The sequence below is a fragment of the Geotrypetes seraphini genome, chromosome 12, assembly GCF_902459505.1.
Source record: "Geotrypetes seraphini chromosome 12, aGeoSer1.1, whole genome shotgun sequence".
Lineage (NCBI taxonomy): Eukaryota > Metazoa > Chordata > Amphibia > Gymnophiona > Dermophiidae > Geotrypetes > Geotrypetes seraphini.
In genome coordinates, this window is record NC_047095.1 from 76,715,790 (window position 1) to 76,741,465 (window position 25,676).

A 25,676-nucleotide genomic window follows, 5' to 3' on the forward strand; every position below is an offset into this window, starting at 1 on the left:
TGATTTGGTTTTTATTTTGACTCAGCCACGGTGTTCTATCACTCATCTGCAGCATTCATTAGAGGAGTTTCAACTTTACTCGGGTTTTACGCTTAATTATCAAAAATCTAAAAAGTTTTGGCTATTCCCTCTACTATACAAGATACCTGGGTGGGTGCTTTTCCATTTACTTGGGCTCAGTCCTCCCTCAGGTATCTTGGAGTCGGTTACCTCGTGACCTTTCCATTTTATATGATTGCAATGTAGCCTCGTTATTAGGGGATACCTTGCAATTGCTTCAAACCTGGCAGATTTTTCCCCTGTATGTGGCGGGCCGAGTAGCCTTGTATAATATGGTGCTATTTCAAAAATGGCTATACCGATTTCAGGTACTCCCCCTCTTATTGTCTCATACCCACCGGGTCCAACTTACTAGAGGGCTGCAGTGGTTTCTTTGGGGAGGCAAGAGACCGCGTATGACTTTTAATGGGCTTTGGCTTATTGACTATTCAATGATATGCAATGGCATGTCAAATGAGACATATTAATGATTGGTTTCGGGGTACCTCTTATTTTTCTGCCACCGACATAGAAATGTCCTTGTTATCCCCTTATCATATTAGTTATTTATTACATGCGACAGCTCCGGCTCTCCGTCTTGTGGTGGCATAATATCCTAATTTTGCCCCTGCTAGGCGAACGTGGCGCTGGGTGTGCCGTTGTCTACACATGTCCCATAAGATCTCTCCCTTTCTCCCACTTCAAGGGAATGGGGACTTTTTGCCGGGTATACAATCTGTATCTTTTAAGAGGTGGGCCGATTTGGGGTTACATTATATTTTTCAGATGTATACTGAGGAGGGTAGACTTGCTTCTTTTGTTTCTTTACAGCGTACGTTTCGACTTTCTGATGTTGATATTTTTGCATACTTTCAAGCCCGTCATTATATCCGATCTTTGCCTACTTGCCATTTGACGGACATCTGCCATGAGACTCTCTCTGAACTGTTCAGTTTGTCTGCACAACAACTGATTCCTCTTCGTTTCCATCTAGTGAGCATTCATGACAGTCAACCTGGCCCTAACTTTGATGTTTTAGCAGTAACCTGGGCTGAAGATCTACAGTGTGCTATTACTTCCCATCAGATGCAGCAAGTTGTAAAAAATTTGAGAAAGATATCCTCCAATATTCAGCATTGGGAAATGCAGTTAAAGTTTATTTTACGCCTCTACATATCGCCCATACGAGCTTACCGGATGAGCAACACTCAGTTTCATCAATGTCCTAAATGTATACATGCACACGCCTCCTTGGGACATATGTTTTGGTCTTGCCCTAGTATTCTTGAGTTCTGGACTAGATTGGGATCCTATAATACCTCTCTCTGGGGTCGGCGGTGGATCCCGACCCCCAGAGCATTATTTGGATTTTATGACATTGCTTCTCCTAAACCTAAAGGCCTTTCAGCGTTTGTGGCACGAGCAATGCTGCTAGGCAAGAAGGCTATCTTGACTCAATGGCTGACCAGTGATGCCCCGACTTATAGTCAATGGAGATCGCTAATGATCATACACGCTTCCTTGGAACGTAGACACACGGGCCCGGGCCACAGATTTACTTTGATTTGGGAGCGATTTTGGTTGACCCTTACTCCTGTGGTCCGGAGTAGACTCTTGAATTCATAATCTGTTTTTTTCTTCTTTCAATGAGCTCAGGGATTTTTGTATGTGGGTTTTCTTTGGGGGGGATGGGGGAATAGGAGGGGGGTTTATATTAGTGCACAATTGTAAGGATCCTGTTATATTTTGTTATGGATGTTTTTCTATGCACTTTGAAAATTAATAAACATATTTCACCATAAAATGGCCAAGACACAAGAGGACTGGAGGAGGGTTTAAAAAGGGCATCCAGAGGTAATTCCGGAAATTGTACAGCACTAAGCCTGTTGCAAATGCTGGGCAAAACACCAGACTGAAAGGCGACAAGAGTGTACACAGTTGTAAGCCTTAAGGTTCAGGTCCTGGGCCTGTTCTTTTTAACATATTTGTAAGCGATACCGCTAAAGGCCTGACAGGTAAGATTTACTACTACTACTACCACTATTTATCATTTCTATAGTGCTTGTAGACATATATAGTAACATAGTAGACGACGGCAGATAAAGACCCAAATGGTCCATTCAGTCTGTCCAACCTGATTCAATTTAAATTTTTTCTTCTTAGCTATTTCTGGGGAAGAATCCAAAGCTCTTCCCGGTACTGTGCTTGGGTTCCAAAATCTCTGTTAAGACTTACTCCAGCCCATCTACACCCTCCCAGCCATTGAAGCCCTCCCCAGCCCATCCTCCACCAAATGGCCATATACAGACACAGACCGTGCAAGTCTGCCCAGAACTGCCCTAACCCTAAATATACAAGAAAAAACATCCACCACACAAATGGACTTCCTTGCCTGTCATCTCACAAGCTCCACACTAAAAAACTCACTAGCATGCATGCTCTGTTACATAACACCGGGAAATTGGACCACAACGAGACCTGAATTTGAAAACTTCATCTACCAAAACTCCTTAACAGCAGAATATAACCTTATCCTAGGAGACCTAAACCTCCACCTAGAAGACCCAAAATCCACACCAGCAAAAAACTGTCTAGCATTTCTCAATGCCTTATCCTTCCAAATCCTAGACCCACAAACCACTCATGAAAAAGGACATCAACTAGACATTGCAGCCTTCATGACCCACCAATCAACCACCCCAGTAATTCAAACACCCAATGGAACCTGGTCCCCATCCCTCTGGTCAGACCACTACACTTACAATTTCAGCATTAACTGGACCAAGAACAAAACCACACCTAAATCTCAAAAAACAACATACACCTCACGCAAACATATCGAGCCAACTGTATTCTGGAAAAAAATAGATGAAACACTCCAGGACTGCGACCCAAAAGACTTCATCTCTCACTGGAATTTTCTAGCCACCAACACCCAGGACGAACTAGCCCCACTACAAACCAAAACTAGAACCAGTAGAAGATCAGACCAATGGTTTGACAATGATCTGCTCCAACTTAAAAGACAATGCAGAAGATTAGAAAGAAAATGGAGAAAAACAAACCTAGATCAAACGAAAACCGCCTGGAAAAAAACTAACAAACAATATAAAATCCTACTAAAAGACAAGAGAAAAACTCACTACACAAACCTAATAGGCACAGAAACCCAAGATACCAAAAAACTATTCAAAATATTAAAAGACCTAACGGACACCAAACCCTACACGACAACTAACAACAACCCAACCCCCTCAGCCACCCTTCTAGCAGACCATTTCAAGAACAAAATCACTAACGCCAGAGCCACCCTCAACTTTACCCCATCCCACCTAAACGAAATCACAACCCAACCCACGGATAAAGAATCTACTACAGCGGACAGAACATGGTCTCAATTCCCCAACATACAATGGTCCGAATTCAATAAACTCTACAAAAAATACAGCCACGCCTCCTGTGACCTCAACCACTGCCCAGCATATCTCCTTACCACCTCCAGTATAAAATTCCGTACTCTACTTCTGCAATGGATACAAACAACACTCACAGATGGCTTTTTCCCTACTGAATTCAGCGAAATTATCATCACCCCAATTCAAAAAGACCCAAAAGGACCAACAGACCAACCATCCAACTTCAGACCCATTGCCTCTATACCGCTATATGTCAAAATTACAGAAGGCCTAGTAGCCAAACTCCTCACAAACTATCTAGATGACCATAACCTACTCCACCCCATGCAATCAGGATTCAGAACTAACTTCAGCACAGAGACACTCCTGGGCTCCCTTATGGACACAGCCAGACAACACCTCAGCACAGGAAAAAAAATGCTTCTCATACAACTGGACCTAACTGCAGCATTCGACCTAGTTGATCATAACATCCTTCTCCAAATCTTGGATGCAATAGGTATCTCAGATACAGTATATTCTTGGTTTGAAGGCTTCCTAAAATCCAGAACCTACAGAGTAAAATCAAACAAAGAAAAATCAGATCCTTGGTCAAACCCTTGCGGCGTACCACAGGGATCCCCACTATCCCCTACTCTCTTCAACCTATACACTGCCTCTCTCGGGGCATACCTGGATAAAATAGGCATTACCATCTATAGTTATGCGGATGACATCACCATCCTCATACCATATGATCAGCCAAAGACCATCATGACAAACATAATACACCAAACAATAGAAACAGTTACAACCTGGATGAAAGAACACAAACTAAAACTCAACCCAGATAAAACCAAATTCATCCTCCTCGAAAATGACAAAGTCCCAACCATAACCAATTTAGAACTTAACTCAATCAACTACCCAATCCAAACCACCATAAAACTACTAGGAGTGACAATAGACAGATGCTGCACTATGCAACTGCAAATAAATAAAACCATACAGAAATCCTTTGCAATAATGAGAAACCTGAGACAAGTCCGGAAATTCTTTGAAAGATCACAATTCCAGCTCATAGTGCAATCCCTAATCCTAGGATTGCTAGACTACTGCAACATCCTCTACCTCCCCTCCCCTGCCACGATGACCAAGCAACTACAAACAATCCAAAATACTGCTCTGAGACTCATCTACTCACTGAGGAAACATGATCATATCACAGAAGCCTACATCAACTCACACTGGCTACCAATCCAAGAAAGAATACTATTTAAATTCTACTGCATGATATTCAAAACCCTAAATGGAAACAGCCCAGCCTACCTAAACAATCGCCTCATCCAAGCAACCTCAACCAGACATAGAAAAACGCACTCCCCTTTCACACCTCCCCCGATCAAGGAAGTAAAACGGTCAAAACAATACGACGGCCTCCTAGCCACTCAAGCTGCAAGAATGGATAACCAAATCTCCAACCTACTGTTAACCACCCCAGACTACAAGATTTTCAGAAAACAAATAAAAACTATACTCTTCAAGAAAGCCCTGAAACAGTCCTAACCACACCCACTCTTAAAACCTCTTACTCTTAACAACACTTTTACCTATCAAATGCTATCTAAAACCCATAATTTCACCATATTCTTACCTCCTAAAGACCTCCAATTCCCTTTGGTAACTCTTTATCCAATGTTTATTACCTTAAAAAATTCTATGTCATCGCTTATTCAACTCCTTTTAATTTGTATGTAATTCCTGTTTTTTAGTTGGAATGTAATCCGCCTTGAACCGCAAGGTAATGGCGGAATAGAAATCACTAATGTAATGTAATGTAATGTAACTGGCCTTAGTTCAATATTTAATATTATTTTCTGATTCTAGATCCTCTGTGTTCATCTCACGCTTCTTTGAACTCAGTCACCATTTTCCTCTCCACCACTTCTCTCGGGAGCGCATTCCAGGCATCCACCACCCTCTGTAAAGTAGAATTTCCTAACATTGCTCTTGAATCTACCACCCCTCAACCTCAAATTATGTCCTCTGGTTTTACCATTTTCCTTTCTCTGGAAAAGATTTTGTTTTACGTTAATACCCTTCAAGTATTTGAATGTCTGAATCATATCTCCCCTGTCCCTTTCCTCTAGGGCAGTGGTCTGCCAAGTACTCTTTTGAGGCCCTTGGTATGTTACCATTGTTCTGGAATGTTGCTCGCCACACAAGCGCTTTCCTGCATCTGTATGCAATTGTGAGGTGGAGTAAAGAGGACAATCGCGTACAGACACAGAAAAGCGCTTGCGTGAGGTTACAGCGTGAGGCGGACAACGTTCCAGAATGTTAGGTAACCATTGGAGGCAGTGCAGCTTGTGCATATGTACGTAATTTTATGAACTCTCGCAAAATTAGGCACCTCTCCTGGCACTGACTGCTTGATGTAAGATGGCAGTTGTCTGGTGCTAGAGGAGGTGAGAGCTGCAGGCGGTTGCGGATGTGGCCACCAGACACTTAAGGCACAAGTTTTCTAGGCACAAGTCGGATATTGATTCTCCCTTCTACAAAAAATCCTAGAGGACTACACCAAAATCTTGCCTCTTGCAGTTCATACTTTACAATCCAAATCAATTTTTTGCATGAGGTAACTCTTTATAGTTTATAAATCTTTCCTTAATTGCTTCTGATAATTTCAGCTATACACAGCTGAAAGCAGTGCAACATGCAAAAAGTGAAAACTAACGAGTTTTACCTCATGGAAAGTTGTCATTTCTTTAATAAGACATTAACTATTTTTTTCTGCGGCCCTCCAAGTACCTACAAATCCAAAATGTTGCCCTGCAAAGGGTTTGAGTTTGAGACCACTGCTCTAGTTTATGCATATTCAGGGCTTCCAGTCTCTCCTCATACATCTTCTGGCGCAAGCCTCCTATCATTCTTGTCGCCCTCCTCTGGACTGCTTCAAGTCTTCTTACGTCCTTCGCCAGATATGGTCTCCAAAACTGAACACAATACTCCAAGTGGGAACTTACCAATGACTTGTACAGGGGCATCAACACCTTCTTCCTTCTACTGGCTACACCTCTCTTTATACAGCCCAGCATCCTTCTGGCAGCAGCCACCACCTTGTCACACTGTTTTTTCGCCTTTAGATCTTCGGAAACTATCACCCCCAAGGTCCCTCTCCCTGTCCGTGCAATCAGCTTCTCTCCTCCCAGCATATACGGTTCTTTCCGATTATTAATCCCCAAACACTTCCATTATTTTTCCAACAACTGAAGTGAGGCTCACCGGCCTGTAGTTTCCTGCTTCATCCCTGTGACCACTTTTATGAATAGGGACCACATCCGCTCTCCTCCAATCCCCAGGAATCACTCCCGTCTCCAGAGATTTGTTGAACAAGTCTTTAATAGGACTCGCCAGAACCTCTCTGAGCTCCCTTAGTATCCTGGGATGGATCCCGTCTGGTCCCATCGCTTTGTCCACCTTCAGTTTTTCAAGCTGCTCATAAACACTCTCCTCCGTGAACAGCGCAGAAACTACTCCATTTTCTCGTGTAACTTTGCCAGACAATCTCGGTTCTTCTCCAGGATTTTCTTCCGTGAACACAGAAGTATTTGTTTAGTATGTTTGCTTTTTCCTCATCACTCTCCACATATCGGTTCCCAGCATCTTTTAGTTTAGCAATTCCATTTTTCATCTTCCTCTGTTCACTAATATATCTGAAAAAATTTTTGTCTCCCTATTTTACATTTTTAGCCATTTGTTCTTCCGCCTGTGCTTTCACCAGACGTATCTCTCTTGGCTTCATTCAGTTTCACTCTGTAGACCTTTCTGCACTCCTCTTCTTGGGTTTTTTTTATATTTCACGAACGCCAACTCTTTCGCCTTTATTTTCTCCGCCACTAGTTTGGAGAACCATATCGGCTTCCTTTTTTCTCTTGTTTTTATTTATTTTCTTCACATAAAGGTCCGTAGCCATTTTTATCGCTCCTTTCAGCTTAGACCAATGTCTTTCCACTTCTCTTATGTCCTCCCATCATAACAGTTCTTTCTTCAGGTATTCTCCATTGCATTAAAGTCCATACGTTTGAAATCTAGGACTTTAAGTATCGTGCGGCTGCTCTCCACTTTAGCCGTTATATCAAACCAAACTGTTTACGCAGCACTGTATATCAAAACATAGAAGAAACAGTGCCAGCTCAAAAGAGCTTACTTACAATCTAGTCAAGACAGACAAACTGGACAAGAAGGTGCATCAATACACTATGCCCAGGTGGGGGAATTACAGAGGGAATGATAAGATGGATATGGGTGCATAGCAGGTGTGTGGGCTTTGAATCTGGATCTGAATACTGCCAGAGACGGATCAAGGAAAGCATCAATGAGCACATAGAAAAAAATAATCTGTTCAGAACAAGCCAGAATGGTTTCTGTAAAGGAAGATCATGCCAAACGAACCTACTGCATTTCTTTGAGGGGATAAGCAAACAACTGGACAAAGGTGACCCTATAGACATCGTATATCTGGATTTCCAAAAAGCTTTTGACAAGGTACCCCACGAGCGCCTACTAAAGAAGCTGTGGAGCCACGGGGTGGAAGGGGACGTGCACAGATGGGTCAAAAATTGGCTGGCGGACAGGAAGCAGAGGGTAGGAGTAAAGGGACACTACTCTGACTAGAAAGGGGCCACGAGTGGTGTCCCACAGGGGTCAGTGCTGGGACCGTTGCTGTTCAATATATTCATTAATGACCTGGAATTAGGGACGAAGTGTGAAGTTATAAAATTTGCGGACGACACAAAACTCTCCAGTAGGGTCAGAACTGTTGAGGAATGCAAAGATCTACAAAGTGACCTGAACAAGCTGGATGAGTGGGCAAAAAGATGGCAGATGAGCTTCAATGTAGAGAAATGTAAAGTCTTGCACGTACGGAAAGGGAACCCGATGTACAGCTATACGATGGGAGGGAGGGTATTGGGGGAAGGCAAACTTGAAAAAGACTTGGGGGTATTGGGGGATACAACGATGAAGCCAGCGGCACAATGTGCAGCGGCCTCAAAAAAGGCGAACAGAATGTTGGGCATTATCAAAAAAGGTATCACTACCAGAACGATGGAAGTTATCCTGCCACTGTATAGAGCAATGGTGCGTCCGCATCTGGAGTACTGCGTCCAGTACTGGTCGCCGCACCTTAAGAAGGATATGGTGATGCTCGAGAGGGTCCAGAGAAGAGCAACAAAAATGATTAAGGGCATGGAAAACCTTGCATTTAGCGAAAGGCTGGAGAAACTGGGGCTCTTTACCCTGGAAAAGCGGAGACTTAGAGGGGACATGATAGAGACCTATATTTATTTATTTATTTTATTTATTTAGATTTTTATCCCGTCCTCCCAGTAGCTCAGAACGGTTTACAAGTAAACATTCACAATGGAGTGAATTGGACATACAAGATTATACAGTAGATTTAAATACTTGGACATACAAGACTGTGCAGCAGTTTAGATATAGGGACTATACAGCAAATTAAGAACAGTAGTTTAAATATAAGTAGTTTAGTTTAGATACAAGTGATTTGAGTATAGGATGAGAGTGGACTATACAGAAATTTAGGCAGAAGATTAGAATGGAGAAAGAAGGGTAGAGGTGGGGTTTAAGGGGTTGGGTGTAGACTGAGGGTGACCTTTAGTTGAAGAGGATTCCAGAATGTCATTAGTGAGTTCTGTAGCCTGAGTTGAGGGGGGAGTTGGTTCCAGAGTTGGGGAATGAAGTGGCTGTAGGAGCATTTGCGGGCAGTTTCTGAGAGGAGGGACCCTCCAGGGGGAATGCATAGGCGTATCTCCGTTTCTGAGCGGAGGGTGCGGGTGGGGATGTAGATGGGTAGCTTGGATTTTATGTAGGAGAGGGTGGTGGCATAAATTATTTTGTGTGCTATTGCCAGGGCTTTGAATGCACAGCGTTGGTTAATTGGGAGCCAGTGTTCAGCGCGGAGTGCTGGGGAGATGAAAGGTATAGAGGTGGAGAGGGACAGATTCTTCAGGCTAGCAGGGACATCAAAAACAAGAGGGCATTCGGAAAAACTGAAAGAAGACAGATTCAAGACGAATGCTAGGAAGTACTTCTTCACTCAGAGGGTGGTGGACACCTGGAATACGCTTCCAGGAGAGGTGATAGGACAGAGTACAATAATGGGCTTCAAAAAGGGCTTGGATGACTTCTTGAAGGAGAAAGGGATTACAGGGGTATTATACAGGGTACTTCAGGATTAGGGTATAAACAAGTCAGGTGATGGGAACTTACAGGTCAAGGACATGGAGGGCCGCCGCGGGAGCAGGCTGCTGGGCATGATGGATCCCTGGTCTGACCCGGCGGAGACTCAGAGGAGATATGATAGTGACTTTCAAGATCATGAGAGGTATCGAGAAGGTAGACAGAGATAGATTCTTCAGACTAATGGGGCCCACAAGTACAAGGGGGCACTCGGAGAAGCTGAAAGGGGACAGGTTTAGAACCAATGCTAGGAAGTTCTTTTTCACTCAGAGGGTAGTGGACACATGGAACGCACTGCCGGAGGCTGTGATAGGACAGAGTACACTACAGGGTTTTAAAGAAGGATTATATAAATTCCTGAAAGATAGGGGGATTGAGGGATACAGATAGAGGTAGAGAAGAGTTATAGAGAGAGTATAGATAGAGACCAAGGGGATTTAAGGGTTCAGACAATGATCACCGTACAGGTCATGGGCCTGATGGGCCACCGTGGGTGCGGACTGCTGGGCGCGATGGACCTCTGGTCTGACTCAGCAGAGGCAACTTCTTATGTTCTTAAGTCAGGCAGTTTGTTCCAGGCATATATTGTAGCAAAGTAGAAGGGACAGAGTCTGGAGTTGGCTGTAAAGGAGGCGGCTACAAATAAGAGAGACTTATCAGAAGAGCGGAGTAACTGGGGGAGAATGTGGGGAGAGATGAGAGAGGAAATATACTGAGGAGCTGCAGAGCAAATACACTTGTAGGTCAGTAAGAGGAGTTTGAACTGTATGCAGAAATGGAGTTGACACCCCTGATGGGGTGGATAACGTTAAGAAGGAGCTAGTAAAGCTTGAGGAATGGTCTGAAATATGGCAGCTAAGATTTAATGCTAAGAAATCCAAGGCCATGCATTTTGGCTGCCAAAACCCGAGGGAACAGTAAAGTTTAGGGCAGTGTATCGCAGCAGATTCCAGGTGTGCCCCGAGATGCCGGTAAGGAGGAGAGGTGGAAAGGCACATCCTGTAGGCAGTCAGCTGTCTCCGATGACTCTCCTCCTTGCCGGCATCTCTCCTCCTCCAGGATCCCCCAACGGCGAAGTGAGATTCAGGGTTGTGACCAGAGGGCTTCTGTGATGTGCGGACATTGACAGGATGATGTCACACATGCGCATAATGTCTTCACGTCGATGTCCGCGCACTTCCAGAGGTGTTCCAGCCAGGGTACCTGGTTTAGTGTCCCATCGTGCTGAAAAGTTTGTGGAACACTGGTTTAGGGGTGAAAGAGGAGCAGCACTTGGGTATGATAGTATGTGATGCTCTTAAGGTGGCCAAACAGGTTGAAAAGGCGACAGCAAAAGCTAGAAGGATGCTTGGGTGCAAGGGGAGAGGAATGGCCAGTAGGAAAAGGGAGGTATTGATGCCCCTGTATAAGACTCTCATTTAGAATATTGTGTACAAATTTAGGAGACAGCACCTTCAAAAGATATGAACAGGATGGAGTTGGTCCAGAAGATTACTAAAATGATTGATGGTCTATGTCATAGTCTATGGAGAAAGACTTGAAGATCTCAATATGTATACTTTGGAGGCAAGGTGGAAGAGGGGAGATATGATAGAGATGTGTAAATATCTATGTGCCATAAATACATATGAGGCAAGTCTCCTTCAGCTGAAAGGAAACTCCAGAGTGAACAGGCAGAAGCAGTCTGTTTACCGACACTTCCTCTGCTTATCGGCTGCCACTACAGCTTCAGGTGAGTGAGTAAAGGAGGGAGGGAGTTTTGTCAAGACACTCTGCTGCTTCAGGAACGGAGAGTGAGGTAGGGGGTTGTCAGGACCGGCTCTACTGCTTTGGGAACAGAAGGAGGGAGTGGGGGGAGAAAGGGGAAGAGAAAGTGGGAAAAAAGGTGGGAGAGAAAGAAGGAAAGAATAGATGTGGAAGTAAGGAAGAAGTAGGGAATTACAGGCCGGTACGTCTGACTTCTCTGGTAAGCAAATTAATGGAAACGCTTTTAAAACAGAGAATGGTCAACTTTCTGGAATCCTGTGGTTACAAGAATGGAGGCAACATGGATTCACTAGAGGTAGGTCTTGTCAGACAAATCTGATCAATTTCTTTAACTGGGTTACCAGAGAATTGGATAGAGGATGTGCACTAGATGTGGTGTATTTAGATTTTAGCAAAGCCTTTGATATTGTTCCACACAGACGTCTAATAAATAAACTGTGTGCCCTTGGGATGGGTCAGGAACTGGTTGAGTGGAAGGTGACAGAGGATAGTGGAGATTGCTCTGAGGAAAGGGATGTTACCAATGGTGTGCCTCAAGGTTCAGTTCTTGGGCCTGTTCTTTTTAATATTTTTATAAATGATATTGCTGAAGGGTTGTCGGGCAAGATTTGCCTCTGCGGATGATACCAAAATCTGCAACAGAGTAGACACTCCGGATGGTGTGAATAACATGAAGAAAGACCTGGCGAAGCTTGAAGAATGGTCTGAAATTTGGCAGCTATAATTTAATGCTAAGAAATGTAAGGTCATGCATTTGGGCTACAAAAACCAGAGAAAATTGTACAGTTTAGGGTGTGAAGAACTTATGTGCACGACAGAAGAGTGGGACTTGAATGTGATTGTATGTGATTATCTTAAGGTGACCAAACAGGTTGAAAAAGTAACAGCAAAAGCTAGAAGGATGCTAGATTGCATAGGCCAGTAGAAAAAAGGAGGTATTGATGCCCCTGTATAAGACTCTGGTGAGACCTCATTTAGAATATTGTGTACAATTCTGGAGGCCGCACCTTCAAAAAGATATAAAAATTTTTATAAAGATTTGTATTCTTCTGAGCCTCATTTGGAAAAGGAAAAGGAAGGTTTAAATTTTTTAAAATTAATAGAGGGACCAAAAATTCCTGAACATATAAAACGAAGTTTAGAAGAACCAATATCCTTAAAAGAATTAGATACAGCTTTGAAATCCCTTAGGGTTGGATCCGCTCCAGGTGGAGATGGTTATACAGTGGAGTTTTATAAATCATTCCAAAACATCATAATGCCCTATTTATTAAATTTGTATTAGACACAACTAAATAAAGGTTGTATTACAGGTACTATGGCTGAATCAGTAACTATAGTTTTACCTAAGCCAAATAAAGATCCCACTTTGGTTTCAAATTATAGACCTATCTCTTTAATAAATGTAGATGGGAAAATTTTGGCTAAGACATTAGCATTAAGATTGGCTAAAGCTCTCCCTTTCATTATAGATATGCATCAGACATGTTTTGTTGCTCAAAGACATTCATCTCATAATACTAGACTGGCACATCACATGTTGTATTTGACAAAATCCATTACTGACCCAGCATTTTCTATTTCATTAGATGCTGAGAAAGCTTTTGATAGAGTGGAATGGAACTTCATGTATCAAGCAATGGAATGGTTTGGAATAGGATCCGGATTTATACAAATAATAAAAGCTAGATTGTATATTAATAACAATTTTTCAGAACGATTTATTCTGCAGAGGGGGGTTAGACAAGGATGTCCACTATCTCCTTTGCTTTTCGATATTGTTTTGGAACCCTTGTTGTTAGCTATAGAAAAGTTGAAGGAGATACAGGGTATTCCGCATTCAGATAGAGAATATAAATTATCAGCATATGCAGATGATATTTTACTTTATTTGAGAAATCCGGAAACAACCATTCCACACTTGCTTGATTTGATTGAGAAATTTGGAAAACTTTCAGGATATAAAATAAATTGGAATAAATCAGAAGTGCTTCCACTTAATGTACACTGTACAAAAAGTTTATTTGATTCATTTTCTTTTATCTGATAGGAGGAGGGTTTAAAATACTTAGGAATTTGGATTACAAAAACAGTGGATGATACTATGAAAGTCAATGAAAAAAATTTATTACAAAAGGTAACAGAAATGTGTGAGCAATGGAATCCTTTACATATATCTTGGTAGGGGAGAGTGCAAACTGTTAAAATGATGATTTTACCTGTAGTTTGTTACCAAATGGGTATGATACCAATTTTTTTCAGGGGTCTTTTTATAAAAAATTAGATAAGATTTTAACAAAATTTATTTGGCTTGGCAAAAACCCCAGAATTGCTCTAGTATCTTTACAAAGACCAATTGCGGAGGGTGGGGTAAATTTTCCAAATTTTTATAGGTACCATCAAGCCTATATTATGCGTCAAGGAATGTATTGGATCCTCCCAGAGCCCATTGAAAATATACCAGATTGGTTCTGGTTAGAATGGAGACTTATGTTTCCTTTACGTCTGAGTCTTGAAGTGGTATTTATGACTCCCTACTCGTTTACATAGAATTGATAAAAGTTCTAAGTCTAATAGATACTGGCATTGTCATCTAGAAGTGGGGACATTAGATCATCTTCTATTTTATTGCCCATTCATATTACTATTTTGGAAATCAATTTGGCCTCAAATTAAGAGGATGTTAGAAAATCCGGTAGCCTTGACATATGATATGATTTTGTTTGGTACTGCAATGAGAGCTTGAAGTCAAATCTTGTCAAATAATAATAAACTTTTATTTATATTGACTGGTGTAGCAGTTCAACAAATTACACATAACTGGAAGAACTGTGACAGATTGAATTATAACTTTTGGTGGAATTCAGTTTGCCATATATATAAGATGGAGCGTACATTTGCAACATAGAAAGGATATATTGATAAGTTCAAGAAGATTTGGGGACCATTAACAGATTTTTGTAATGATTGATATAATTTTTCCCATAATAAGATAATGGTTAAAGGAGGAGAGGGAAGGGTGGGTTTTATTCTGTTTATCATAAAATATAAATAAATTATCTTAATAGTTGTTATATTATAGGCAACTAACAACATAAGGGGAGGGAAAGGGATTCATAATTAAATAATAATTGATAAATCATTATATTTTATATGATGTCTAAAATTATAAGGAAAATATATGATATGTTGTATATAAATATGTTATGAAGATATCAAGTGTATTTTTAAGATAATTGTATGAAAGGTGTTGTTATATGAAAAAAATCAATAAAAATGTTAAAAAAAAAAAAAAAGATGGAGTTGGTCCAGAGGAAGGCTACGAAAATGGTGCATGGTGTTCATCATAAGGCATTTGGGGACAGACTTAAAGATCTCGGAGGAAAGGCGCGGGAGGGGAGATATGACAGAGACGTACGTAAAATAAATGCACATGAAAAGGAAAGTGTGCAATGAGAGGCTCCGGAGTAATCTGAGGGTGGTCGAAGGGTGGAGGGCCTGGGATGGGCAGGTGGGATCCGTCAGAGGTAATGGTCAGAATGCTTTGGCATGGCTGTGGGCAGAGGTGGAGGCATTAGAGAAGGGGGATGAAAATGGTGCGCTGAAGCTACCGAGTTCAGGGCAATGTCCGGCTTCCCGGTGGCTAGGCAGAAGGAAGCGGAAGGGATTCGGTCTACCTGGCTCTCGCTCATGTCGCTCTTGTCTCGGAGCAGCGCGCGCCACCACCCTTCACCTCCCGGAAGCAGACGTCATCGTTGCCCCGGAAGCGCTGGGCCTCGTCTGGATCCGGGGCAGATGGGCGCCCGCCGACATGCAGGTAGGGTGAGCCGGGATTGGCTCTTTCTCGCTTCCTAAAAAGGGGCCCTTTAGCCCACGAACACATCCGAAGCCGCTCATACAATTCCTATCATTTCACTTCATTGGCCGCTCTCCTCCACTAAACAGTTGGTGAAATTACTAGATCATCTCTCACATAGACTCACCAGAAGCTACCGGAAGTTTTCTTTTACTCTGTGTCTTTACATCATGGTCCTTTTTCCCTTGCTTTGCTATTTGCTCTTCACAGATAGCCTTACTGGCTCAGACCAATGGTCCATCTAGCCCACAGGTGTCAAAGTCGGTCCTCGAGGGCCAGAATCCAGTCGGGTTTTCAGGATTTCCCCAATGAATCTGCATGAGATCTGTTTGCATGCACTGCTTTCAATGCCTATTCATTGGGGAAATCGGGATTCCGGCCCTCGAGGACCGACTTTCACACCCCTGATCTAGCCCATTAGCCCATCCAGGTTGCTCGTACCTGACAAACATCCCATGCAATCAATAGCTTCCCTCATGTCTGCCTCAATAACACACTGAACTTTTCCTCCAGCAAATTGTCCAAATCTTTCTTACAACCGCTCTTATCACAAGGTCTTAATATTTTCTGAGAGAAAAAATATTTCCTCCAATTGGTTTACAAAAGTATTTCCCTGTAATGAGTGTCCCCCTAGTCTTTGTTACAGAGGGCGTACGGGTCCTGACCAATGGGTTGCAAGCTGTTGCAGAAGGAATCCTACCATTTTTCTTCAGCTCTGCCTCCTTCCTCAATGGGCTGTACTGCCTTTCTCCAGTTGGAAGGTGTCTTTCTAATCTGCTCTGAGAAGATTTTATTAGGCCCATATGCTCCCACTCCAGGACACGCCCTACTGTTGTGTTGGTCCCTGCAGACAGATCCCCTTCAGATGCAGCTGGCCTGAATGCAGAAAGCACAGCTTGCATTGGTGACTTTGGCCAGAGTATTGAGAGGCATTTTCAAAAAATTCTTATTTTATTTTTCAATATAGTCACCTCATAGCTCCATACACTTCATCCACTTTTCCTGCAATGATTTTAACCCCTTTGAAAATAATTCTTCTGTTTGACCTTCAAACCGGGACATCACAGCTTCCTTGATGTCTTCATCAATTGAAAACCACTGTCCACACAGAGATTTCTTCAAACTCAGAACAGGAAATAATCCAAGGATGGGTGGTTCAGCTTCTGAAACCCACATTCACAAATGGCAGCCTGTGATTGTTGTGTCATGTGCACCGGCGGCACATTGTCATGAAGAAGTATCATGCCTGCTGTGAGTTTTTATTTATTTATTTTGTTTTCTATCCCATCCTCCCTAAAGAGCTGAAAATGGATTACAGGCTAACATACATTATATACAGTTTACAGGTTGCAATTTGCCATAGTTGCAGTGCAAGGTTTTTCAATACAAGTTTTTGTTTTAACTTGACACTTACTGAGGATCTTGTGTCAATATACATTTCTTTGTAATCTATCGATCGTGGACAGGGGAGTTAGGTGAAGAGATATGTTTTTATTGCTTTCCTAAAGTTGAGTCCTTCAAGGGATCTAATCTGTGGGGGCACTTGATTCCAGTGGGTTGGTATGAAGTGGGAGTACAAACGTTGTTTGGCAATTTGCAGTTGAAGAGCACGACTAGGGGTCATTTTGGGGTGTATTTCATCCTGGGAACGAAGGGACCTGTTTGGCACGTACGGAGGAAGCTTGGTTATCATATAGCCCGGCGCCATGTCATGTAAAGATTTAAACACTAGCATCAGGCCTTTAAAGATACAACGTTTGACTATGGGAAGCCAGTGAGCCAACGATAGAGCCTGGAAGACAGGGTCGCGGGCATGGAGGATTTTTGGAAGTCTGATTGCTGTGTTTTGTACACACCAGAGATGACATATGTTCTTCGCCATGAGACTATTGAATAGTGCATTGCAGTAGCCCAGCCGGGTGAGGACTAAGGCATAGAGTTAAAATGTTTATTTTATTTTTATTTTTCCTCTAACTCTACTTTTCACTTCTCTATTACCCTCCAGGTACTTTAGTTAGATTGTGAGCCTTCGGGACAGTAAGGGAATTTTTCAAGTACCTTTCTTATTTCTAATCTTAATGTATATTTTCTGTAAACCGCTTAGAACCTAACGGATGTAGCGGTATATAAGAAATAAATTACATTACATTACATTACATTACAGTAGCTGGGTGAAGTCAGATTCAGAAATTTTTGAATTTGAATTTTTGAATTGTTGCAGGTAGTAAAATGAGGAAGATACCACCTGAGAGATATGGTTGGAAAGCAATAGTTTGGAGTCAAGGATTATTCCTAGACTCTGTGCTTGGTCTTTTGCAGCTATGGTAGTTGAATCCCAGCATTGCGAGGGACGGTGCAGTTCCAGTGTTCTTTGTGGATACCAAAAGAGTTCCATTTTAGAGGTGTTTAGTTGTAATTTGTTGACAGACATCACATTTTTAATTTCCAAGATGCAGTTTAGGAGTTTTGTGATCTGGGCATCACTGATTTATCCTAGCGGTAGGTATAGTTAGATGTCATCCACGAAGGAATGAATCTGTATTTGGTATTTGTGATTCTTGTCTTTTCTCCTTGATTGGCTCCCGCAATCATTATGTTGGCGTAATTCTCCTCAGTTACATAGAAACATAGAAACTGACGGCAGAAAAGGGCCACGACCCATCTAGTCTGCCCACACTAATGACCCACCCCTACCTTCCTCTGAAGAGAACCCACGTGCCAATCCCATTTTGTCTTAAAATCTGGCACGCTGCTGGCCTCAATTACCTGTAGCGGAAGATTGTTCGTCTTGTGTGGCATGAACTCCAGAAGCAAAAGTCATTCATCTTCCCAGAAGACAGTTGCCAAGACTTTGCGCTCAAATTTTCTGTCTTGACTTTTGGGGGGGGGGGGTGAAGGATGACTTGTGCTTCCACTGCATTGACCTTATTTTGGACTCAGGATCTCTGTGACAGATTCAAGTTTCATCTCCGGTCACCAAATAATGAAAATAATTCACTTGGTCTTTGCAGAGCATCTCCAAATTTTGACAGCACAGGAGCCTCATGGCCTTCTGACATGGCATCGGCATTCTTGGAACCCATCTTGCACTAACATTGAACATGCCCAACTGTTAATGAATTATTTTCAAAACTGTACCTTCTGAGATGCCCATTTCTTCAGCTATTCAGGAAACCTTAAGTCATCTGCCTGACAAAATTAAATCCTCGACTTTCTTGCACATTTCTGTGGAAGTTGCTTCCACAGACTGTCCAGTGTAAGGGTCATCTTCAGTGGACTCTCTACCCTATTTAAACCGCTTGCTCCAAAATTTTTACTGTGTAGGATGATGCGGCAGACACACCATAAACTGCTGTCATGCGTTCATGGATCTTTTTTGGCCTTTTCCCTTCTTTTGTGAGAAATTTTATCCCTAAACTGTGCGCCAGATCTAGTAGTTTCTTACTTGATTTTTTCAAATGAGAATCACAAAAACTTTAAAATGAAACGCAAATCTTACTTAATTTTTCACATGAGAATCACAAAAACTTTAAAATGAAACGCAAATCCACTAGGGACCACTATGTTCATATAAATACGTGTTTAAAAACTTTAAATAATTTATTAGACTTACAAAACAGAACCAAAATTAAACAAAACCACAGAGCATACTAGCTCCTATTATAATGCTACTGACTAGGAGAGACACGGAATTAACCAAAATAGATTATAACCAAACTCTCCTTTAAAATCCCCTGAATGTAACCACTATCAACCCTTAAAAGTTTAAACAATTTAGCCTATGATTTACCCACCTTAGTTTTGGCGTCCTCTCGTTTTTGAGGCAGGAGCTGCTTAGCTATGGAACCTTATGCACATGCGCCATTTATACTGATCCACGCATGAGCATTGCAAGGTTTCTAAACGTAAAAGCGCAAGCGTGGGGCAAAAAACATCATGCGTCCTCTCGTTTAAAATGCTGAAGTTGCTAGGCAACAATAAATTCTGTTGCAACGCCATTTGTATTGCTCATCTCATGCAATTATGCACACAAAATAATAGTTTAAGTGCAGGTTTAATGGAAAATGATGTATTGCATTTGAATATTGACTCCCACTTTTAACTGTTATCAAATATGTCACTGAATTTTACCCGCGCGTGCATATTGCTCAAAAAACGTCATCATACGTCCTCTCGTTTAAAGAGCTGGAGTTGCTTAGCAACAGTGAATTCAGTTGCAGCGCCATTTGTATTGCTCATTTCATGCAATTATGCACAAAGAATAATACTTTAAGCGCATGATTAAGGAAAAATGATGTATTGCATTTAAATACTGACTCCCACATTTAACTATTTTCAAATATAACACCGAATGCATATTGCTCAAAAAATCTGTGCAACACCCACTACTGCATTGCTCTCTCCTGACTCCAGTGGTAAATAAAGGCTAAAAAAATCACAGATAAAGATCAATTCAACAGCGTACCTGTTTAAACAGTATCAAACTAAACCAAAACGAGGAAAATACAAAATATCACTATATTACATAAATAAATAAACAAAAGTGACTTATCAAATAAAAACAACAAATAAAGACTAACATTATTAATATTGGAAAAATCATTCCCCATGATATGCAAATTAAAGTGCTCAAGTGCTAATAAGGTGCAAAACATAAATAAAATGAAAACCATATGTCAAACAAATTACTCATAAATATCATAAAAATGGTTTCCATTCATCTCAAAAATATTGGAAAAGACTGTACTCACGCAATTGCAAGACTTCATGGAGACAAACGCCACCCTCTCCAACTTCCAATCGGGCTTCAGGAAACACCACAGCACAGAAACTGTGCTTTTGGACATCCTAGATGACTGCTGGAAAATCCTAGATGATGGAAATGATGCATTGCTGGTACTATTAGACCTCAGTGCCGCCTTCGACACCATAGACCACTCTCTCCTCTTGTCCAGGCTAAAGTCCATTGGAATCCGTGACAATGCACTTCAATGGTTCTCTTCATTCCTGAACGACAGATCACAGAGAGTCCTACTAGGAAAATCCTTATCTGAACCCAAACCACTCCACTATGAAGTGCCTCAGGGAGCTTTACTTTCACCTCTCCTCTTCAACATCTATGTCAAACCAGTACTGGACATAGCGGGTAAACACCGCATCAGAATCCACTCCTTCACTGACGACCTACAACTCTATCTTCCCCTAGGCCGTCACCGAGACACACAAATCAAATATCTCCAGTCTTGCTTAACTGAAATAAAGTCTTGGATGACCGTAAACAAATTACAGTTAAATGAATCCAAGACAGAACTTCTCTGGATCCACAAAGATGTATGCGTATACCCCCGTCCGTCCTTTTCCTGGGCCACAAACACCCTTACACCCAAAGACAACGTCCGCAGCCTAGGAGTAACTCTTGACTCTAATTTATCAATGACAGATCACGTATCCAAACTAGTATCATCCTCCTTCTACTACCTCCGCCAGCTAAAAACCATACTTGCCTACTTCTCAGAATCTGAATTTGCCCAACTACTCTATGCTTTTGTTCTATCCCGCGTAGACTATTGTAACGCTCTACTAATGGGCCTGCCTACTAAAACTCTCTCTCGCCTCCAAAGGGTACAAAACCCTGCAATCCGCCTTCTGAAAAACCTAGGCATCCGCGACCATGTGCATTAGCTTCCATGCACTGGCTGCCCATTCAAAAACGCTGCACCTTCAAGGCCCTGCTCCTCGCTTTCAAAACCTTCCATGAAACGATTCCGTACTACATGAAAACTCAACTACAAATCTACTTCCCAAAACGACCACTGAGGTCCCAAGGAGAAAAACGACTGACCATACCTTCTGGTTGCTCCCTCAAAACTGAAACTACCTGCAAACGCTCCTACTCACATTTCATACCCAAACTTTGGCACACAATCCCTCCTTCTGTCAGATCACTAGATGGACTCTGGAACTTGATGTAGGCCGCTGTCCAGGCCTACCTCAGTAATGAGACCTCGAACGCTATATACTGGTTTCAATAAGTATATATTTATTTAGCCAATCAATAACAGCTTACAGGAATAAATCATTTAGCATATAGCGTAACAGAAGGTGATCTCCAGGCCTGGAGATCCTCAGGAGTCTGTTCTCCCCTCTCCCTTCTAAAGGCCTGGTTTTTATACATTTCTTAGTGGCCAACACCACGTTGGCCTAAATCACATGATACATCCTTATTGGCTATTTACTTATGCATTACTGCCTAACTACATTCATTTATTGGCTATTCTCACCTGCGTCATGTTATATGTTCGCCCTGTTTTCCGTAAGACCTACCTTTTTCCCCGAAATGCCTGTTTCCCCACCATATTAGTATTTCTGAGCACAAGCCCCCCTCCCAACTGCAAATATCTCCAATATTTTCTATTAGATGATATTTCTTGTGAATTCTCTCTTCTGAGAATTCTGCCTTCTGACCATGGTCTGTTTATCTCTTCATTGTATCTGGCTGGGTGGGGCATTGGTGTAAAACCACAGCAAACCCACAGCCTCAGGACCTGTTGCTTTTTTCTCTAGTTTTACTGCTACAGTAGCTAATTGAGCTTAAAAACAGCGTATTTCCCCATCTTTGCATGCTCTTTAGTCAATGATGTGAAATATCTTTCCACAGTTAATCTACTGTTTCTATCAGCTGCAGAGATAGATAAGGTAGATGTCAGTTGCAGGGGGTGAGGGCAGTTTTTCTGTAAAGAGAAAAGTGATCTTTGTCTTTTTCCTATCCCACTTCACCTGGTTTGCTAATGTCAGGACTTACAGGGATGTATCCAGAGCTTCCATGCTTTATCTTCCTCCTTCTCTCAAACTTCAGGAAGGCCGTGAAAACCTTCCTCTTTACTAACCCAGCGCCTTAAAGTCATTCACCCTGAAATGCCACCCAGTCAACTCACCTTTGTCACTTAATTTCACCAGATGCTACTTAGTACATATGTTTTATTGTCATGTCTATATTGTAATTTATGTAAACTGTCATCTCTGCTCTGTCTGGATTATTATGGATGTACTTTGTAACCCGTTCTGGGCTCTTTTGGGAGGACGGGCTAAAAATCGAATAAATAAATTAATTAAATAAATAAATAAATAAATAAATATATCCATTAAGTCCATTCGGCTCTACTGAATTTAATAGAAATGTCCACTTGGTTTCCTTTTGTGACAAAATTCTTCTCCTATCTCCTCCTCTTTTTTCTGATCTAACATGATCTATTGCCAAACATTTTAACTCTTCAAACTTATGTTTATAACTGATCCAGTGTTCTACCAAAGGTTCTGAAATTTTAGAGCACTTAATGTTGGATTTGTGTTCCAACAATCTTGTTCTAAAGGCTCTAGTGGTCATCCCTACATACAACGTTTTACAAGGACAAATGATGATATAGATAACATGGGTAGATTTACAATTCAAAAAATGAGCTATTTTATATTCCTTGTTATCTCTGGGATTTCTCCAGGCTTAGGTTTGTACTGATATCTCACAAATATTATAAGAAAGGCATTTAAAAAAACCTTTGGGTAAATTATCATTCTTTTGTTTACACTTATTCTCACCACCTTTTAAAATTTCTTTTAAGTTTTTACCCCTAGAGTATGCTATTCTCAGATTAAGATGTTGCATTGCTGGGTGTATGGTGATAATATCCCAGTATTTATGTAATATGTTAGATATCACACCACTTAAATTGTTTTGTCTGATGACACAGGTTACTGTGTTATCACTCATGTTCTCTTTAGTTGTTTTTAATAGCAGCCAATCACGATTACAATATTTTGCTCTTTTAAATGCCTTCTTGACTATCTTTCTGGGATATCCTCTAGCTAATAATTTATTTTCTAAAATCTTGCCTTGTTTGTTAAATCTGTCATCATCTGAGCAATTTCTTTTCAGTCTAATAAATTGCGAGTAGGGAAGACTATTTTTTATTCTACCTGGGTGGTTACTGTCATAGGATAAAAGAGTATTTCTATCAGTATCCTTAATGTATACATCAATTTTAAACATTTTATATTCTTGTTGAATTTCCAAATCTAAAAAGTTTAATTTGGTTGTGGAATAAATCATTGTAAAAATCAAATTATCATCACATGAGTTTAACCAAACAATAAAACTCTTCAGGGTATTTTCTGAACCTTTCCACAACATAATCACATCATCTATAAATCTATGCCAGAGATAAATATGTTGTGAAAAAGGGGATTTACTTATCCAGTCATCTTCAAATTTTGTCATGTATAAATTTGCTATAGACGGAGCGAAAGTAGCTCCCTTTGCTACTCCCTTCTTTTGGATATACTGTAATATTTGTCTTCAAATAGAAAATAGTTCTCCTTCAGTGCTATAGATGTTAATTGCATCAGAAAATCTGTTGGAATAAGATGGGGCCTTGCTCTCTTATCTAAAAATTATTTCACCACCTCAATTGCCTCATTTTGTGGTATTGAGGTGTACAGTGAAGCCGCATCAAAAGACACCAAAATAAAAGGGAAATCAGTTTCTGGTATTTCTGCTAGCAAATTTAATACATGACTAGTATCCCTGATGTAAGAAGGACTATTTTCAACCAGTGGGTTCAGAAAATAATTCACAAAGCAAGATAGAGGTTCCAATACAGATCCTTTAGAGGACATGATGGGACGTCCCGGGGGTTTCTCCTTATTTTTATGGATCTTTGGTAAAGTATAAAAAATGGGTGTCATAGGATGTTTGTTTAATAAATACCTTTTATCTCTCTGTCAAAAAACCTTGCTTAGCACCTTCTGTTACAATATTATCAATATAATATAAGAGCTGCCATACTAGTGAGTTAGAAGTGATATTCTAATTTTTATCAGTAGAATTATTTAAGTATTGTATTGAATCTGGCAGGATGGGTTTGTGTGCTTAGGTAATGGCGGAATAAAAATCACTAATGTAATGTAATATATACAGATTTTTTAATCTGACTTTACATACTTCAGGTAATTACAGTGAAACATAATAAATTAATTAAAACAATGAAGCAGAGACAAACGGTAATGTCAGAAAGGAAATACTAGGAATATTGGTCTTTTTCTGATGGTTCCAGAGAGAAGAAAAGCAACTCGAGTTATCTGTTGATGCCCTTATCAACCAAGTGGCTGATCTGAAGAACTCGCTGGCTAGTTTCATCTATAAATTAGAGAATGAGTATGAACGTCTCACATGGTAAGAAAAGCATGAGATTTATCCCACAATGCTTTTGACTTTTTCAGCTGTTGTATATGTTCTCGCTATTGCCGCTATGTGCTTTATTTTGGTATCTACACTTATAAAAAGTGGGAGGAATGGAGGAGAAATGCTCAATAACGTTCAAACGCTCCATCATAAATAACTACAAAAATGCCAAAGTGCTTGTTAAGGGCGAAAGAAAAAGCCTCAGTTTGCAGCGAGTCTAGTACAGGGATGTCAAAGTCCCTCCTCGAGGGCTGCAATCCAGTCGGGTTTTCAGGATTTCCCCAATGAATATGCATGAGATCTATTTGCATGCACTGCTTTCATTGTATGCTAATAGATCTCATGCATATTCATTGGGGAAATCCTGAAAACCCGACTGGATTGCGGCCCTCGAGGAGGAACTTTGACACCCCTGGTCTAGTATACTGTGACTTTACTTATTGCACATCATAGGCATAAAAAACTTTTGTCAATTAAACACCGCAAGGAAAAATATACCATTAAATCCTTTACTTTTTAAACAAAAGTTCCCAATCAATAAGGCCGTTGATCCTTTTGTGGCATAACGCCACTTCCTCAGGGCCACTGAACCTTCAAATAGACGAACCTACAACAGATGATTTATCAGTGTAAGATGCTGCAGGGACAGAAATCAACAAAAAGAGCAAAACGTTGCTTAAGTCTTCCTCTGCTTCGTCTCTATTATGCACTGCATGTGTCCCTGCAATAAAGTCTCTGCAGAGTGTTAGGGGTGAAAACCAGATTGTAGAGGATCGAGAATCTGTCGAGTTGAAAGGAAGTCCAGGCAGCGACGGACAATAGCATCCTTCAAAGTCCTGTATTAATAGTATTCTTCAAGTACTTCCAGTACCATCTCTATGCTGACAACTGTACGGCCAAAATTTCTATGGGCATCCAGGTCCGAGTCTCAGCCTGCCTGGCTGACATTGCTGCCTGGATGTCTCATTGCCATCTAAAAGTAAAAATGGTCAAGATCGAACTCCTTATCTTTCCTCCTAAACTGCTTTTCCCCTTCCTCTATTCTCTATTTTAGTGGATAACACTCTCATGGGTCATCTTTAACTCATCTCTTTCTTTTTCCTCATTTATCGAAGAGACC

At 41.1% G+C, this 25,676-nt stretch overlaps 2 protein-coding genes across 7 annotated transcripts in view; one reads left to right on the plus strand and one right to left on the minus strand.

Moving 5' to 3' along the window:
- The window catches only part of SZT2 (SZT2 subunit of KICSTOR complex), a 523,775-nt gene extending 508,500 nt beyond the window's left edge, over positions 1-15,275 (minus strand). For all 4 annotated transcript variants that reach the window (XM_033916162.1, XM_033916160.1, XM_033916161.1 and 1 more), the window contains exon 1: positions 15,143-15,275. In XM_033916162.1, coding sequence (XP_033772053.1) covers positions 15,143-15,157 — 15 coding nt within the window. In that variant the 5' untranslated portion in view covers positions 15,158-15,275. The remainder of the gene's footprint in view (positions 1-15,142) is intronic.
- The window catches only part of MED8 (mediator complex subunit 8), a 69,126-nt gene continuing 58,614 nt past the window's right edge, over positions 15,165-25,676 (plus strand). The window contains exons 1-2 of one of the 3 annotated variants that reach the window (XM_033916165.1): positions 15,165-15,282; positions 24,429-24,547. In XM_033916165.1, coding sequence (XP_033772056.1) covers positions 15,277-15,282; positions 24,429-24,547 — 125 coding nt within the window. In that variant the 5' untranslated portion in view covers positions 15,165-15,276. Of the gene's footprint in view, positions 15,283-16,470; positions 16,573-24,427; positions 24,548-25,676 lie in introns of those variants that run through there. The other 2 variants (XM_033916164.1, XM_033916166.1) reach the window with 2 other exon arrangements.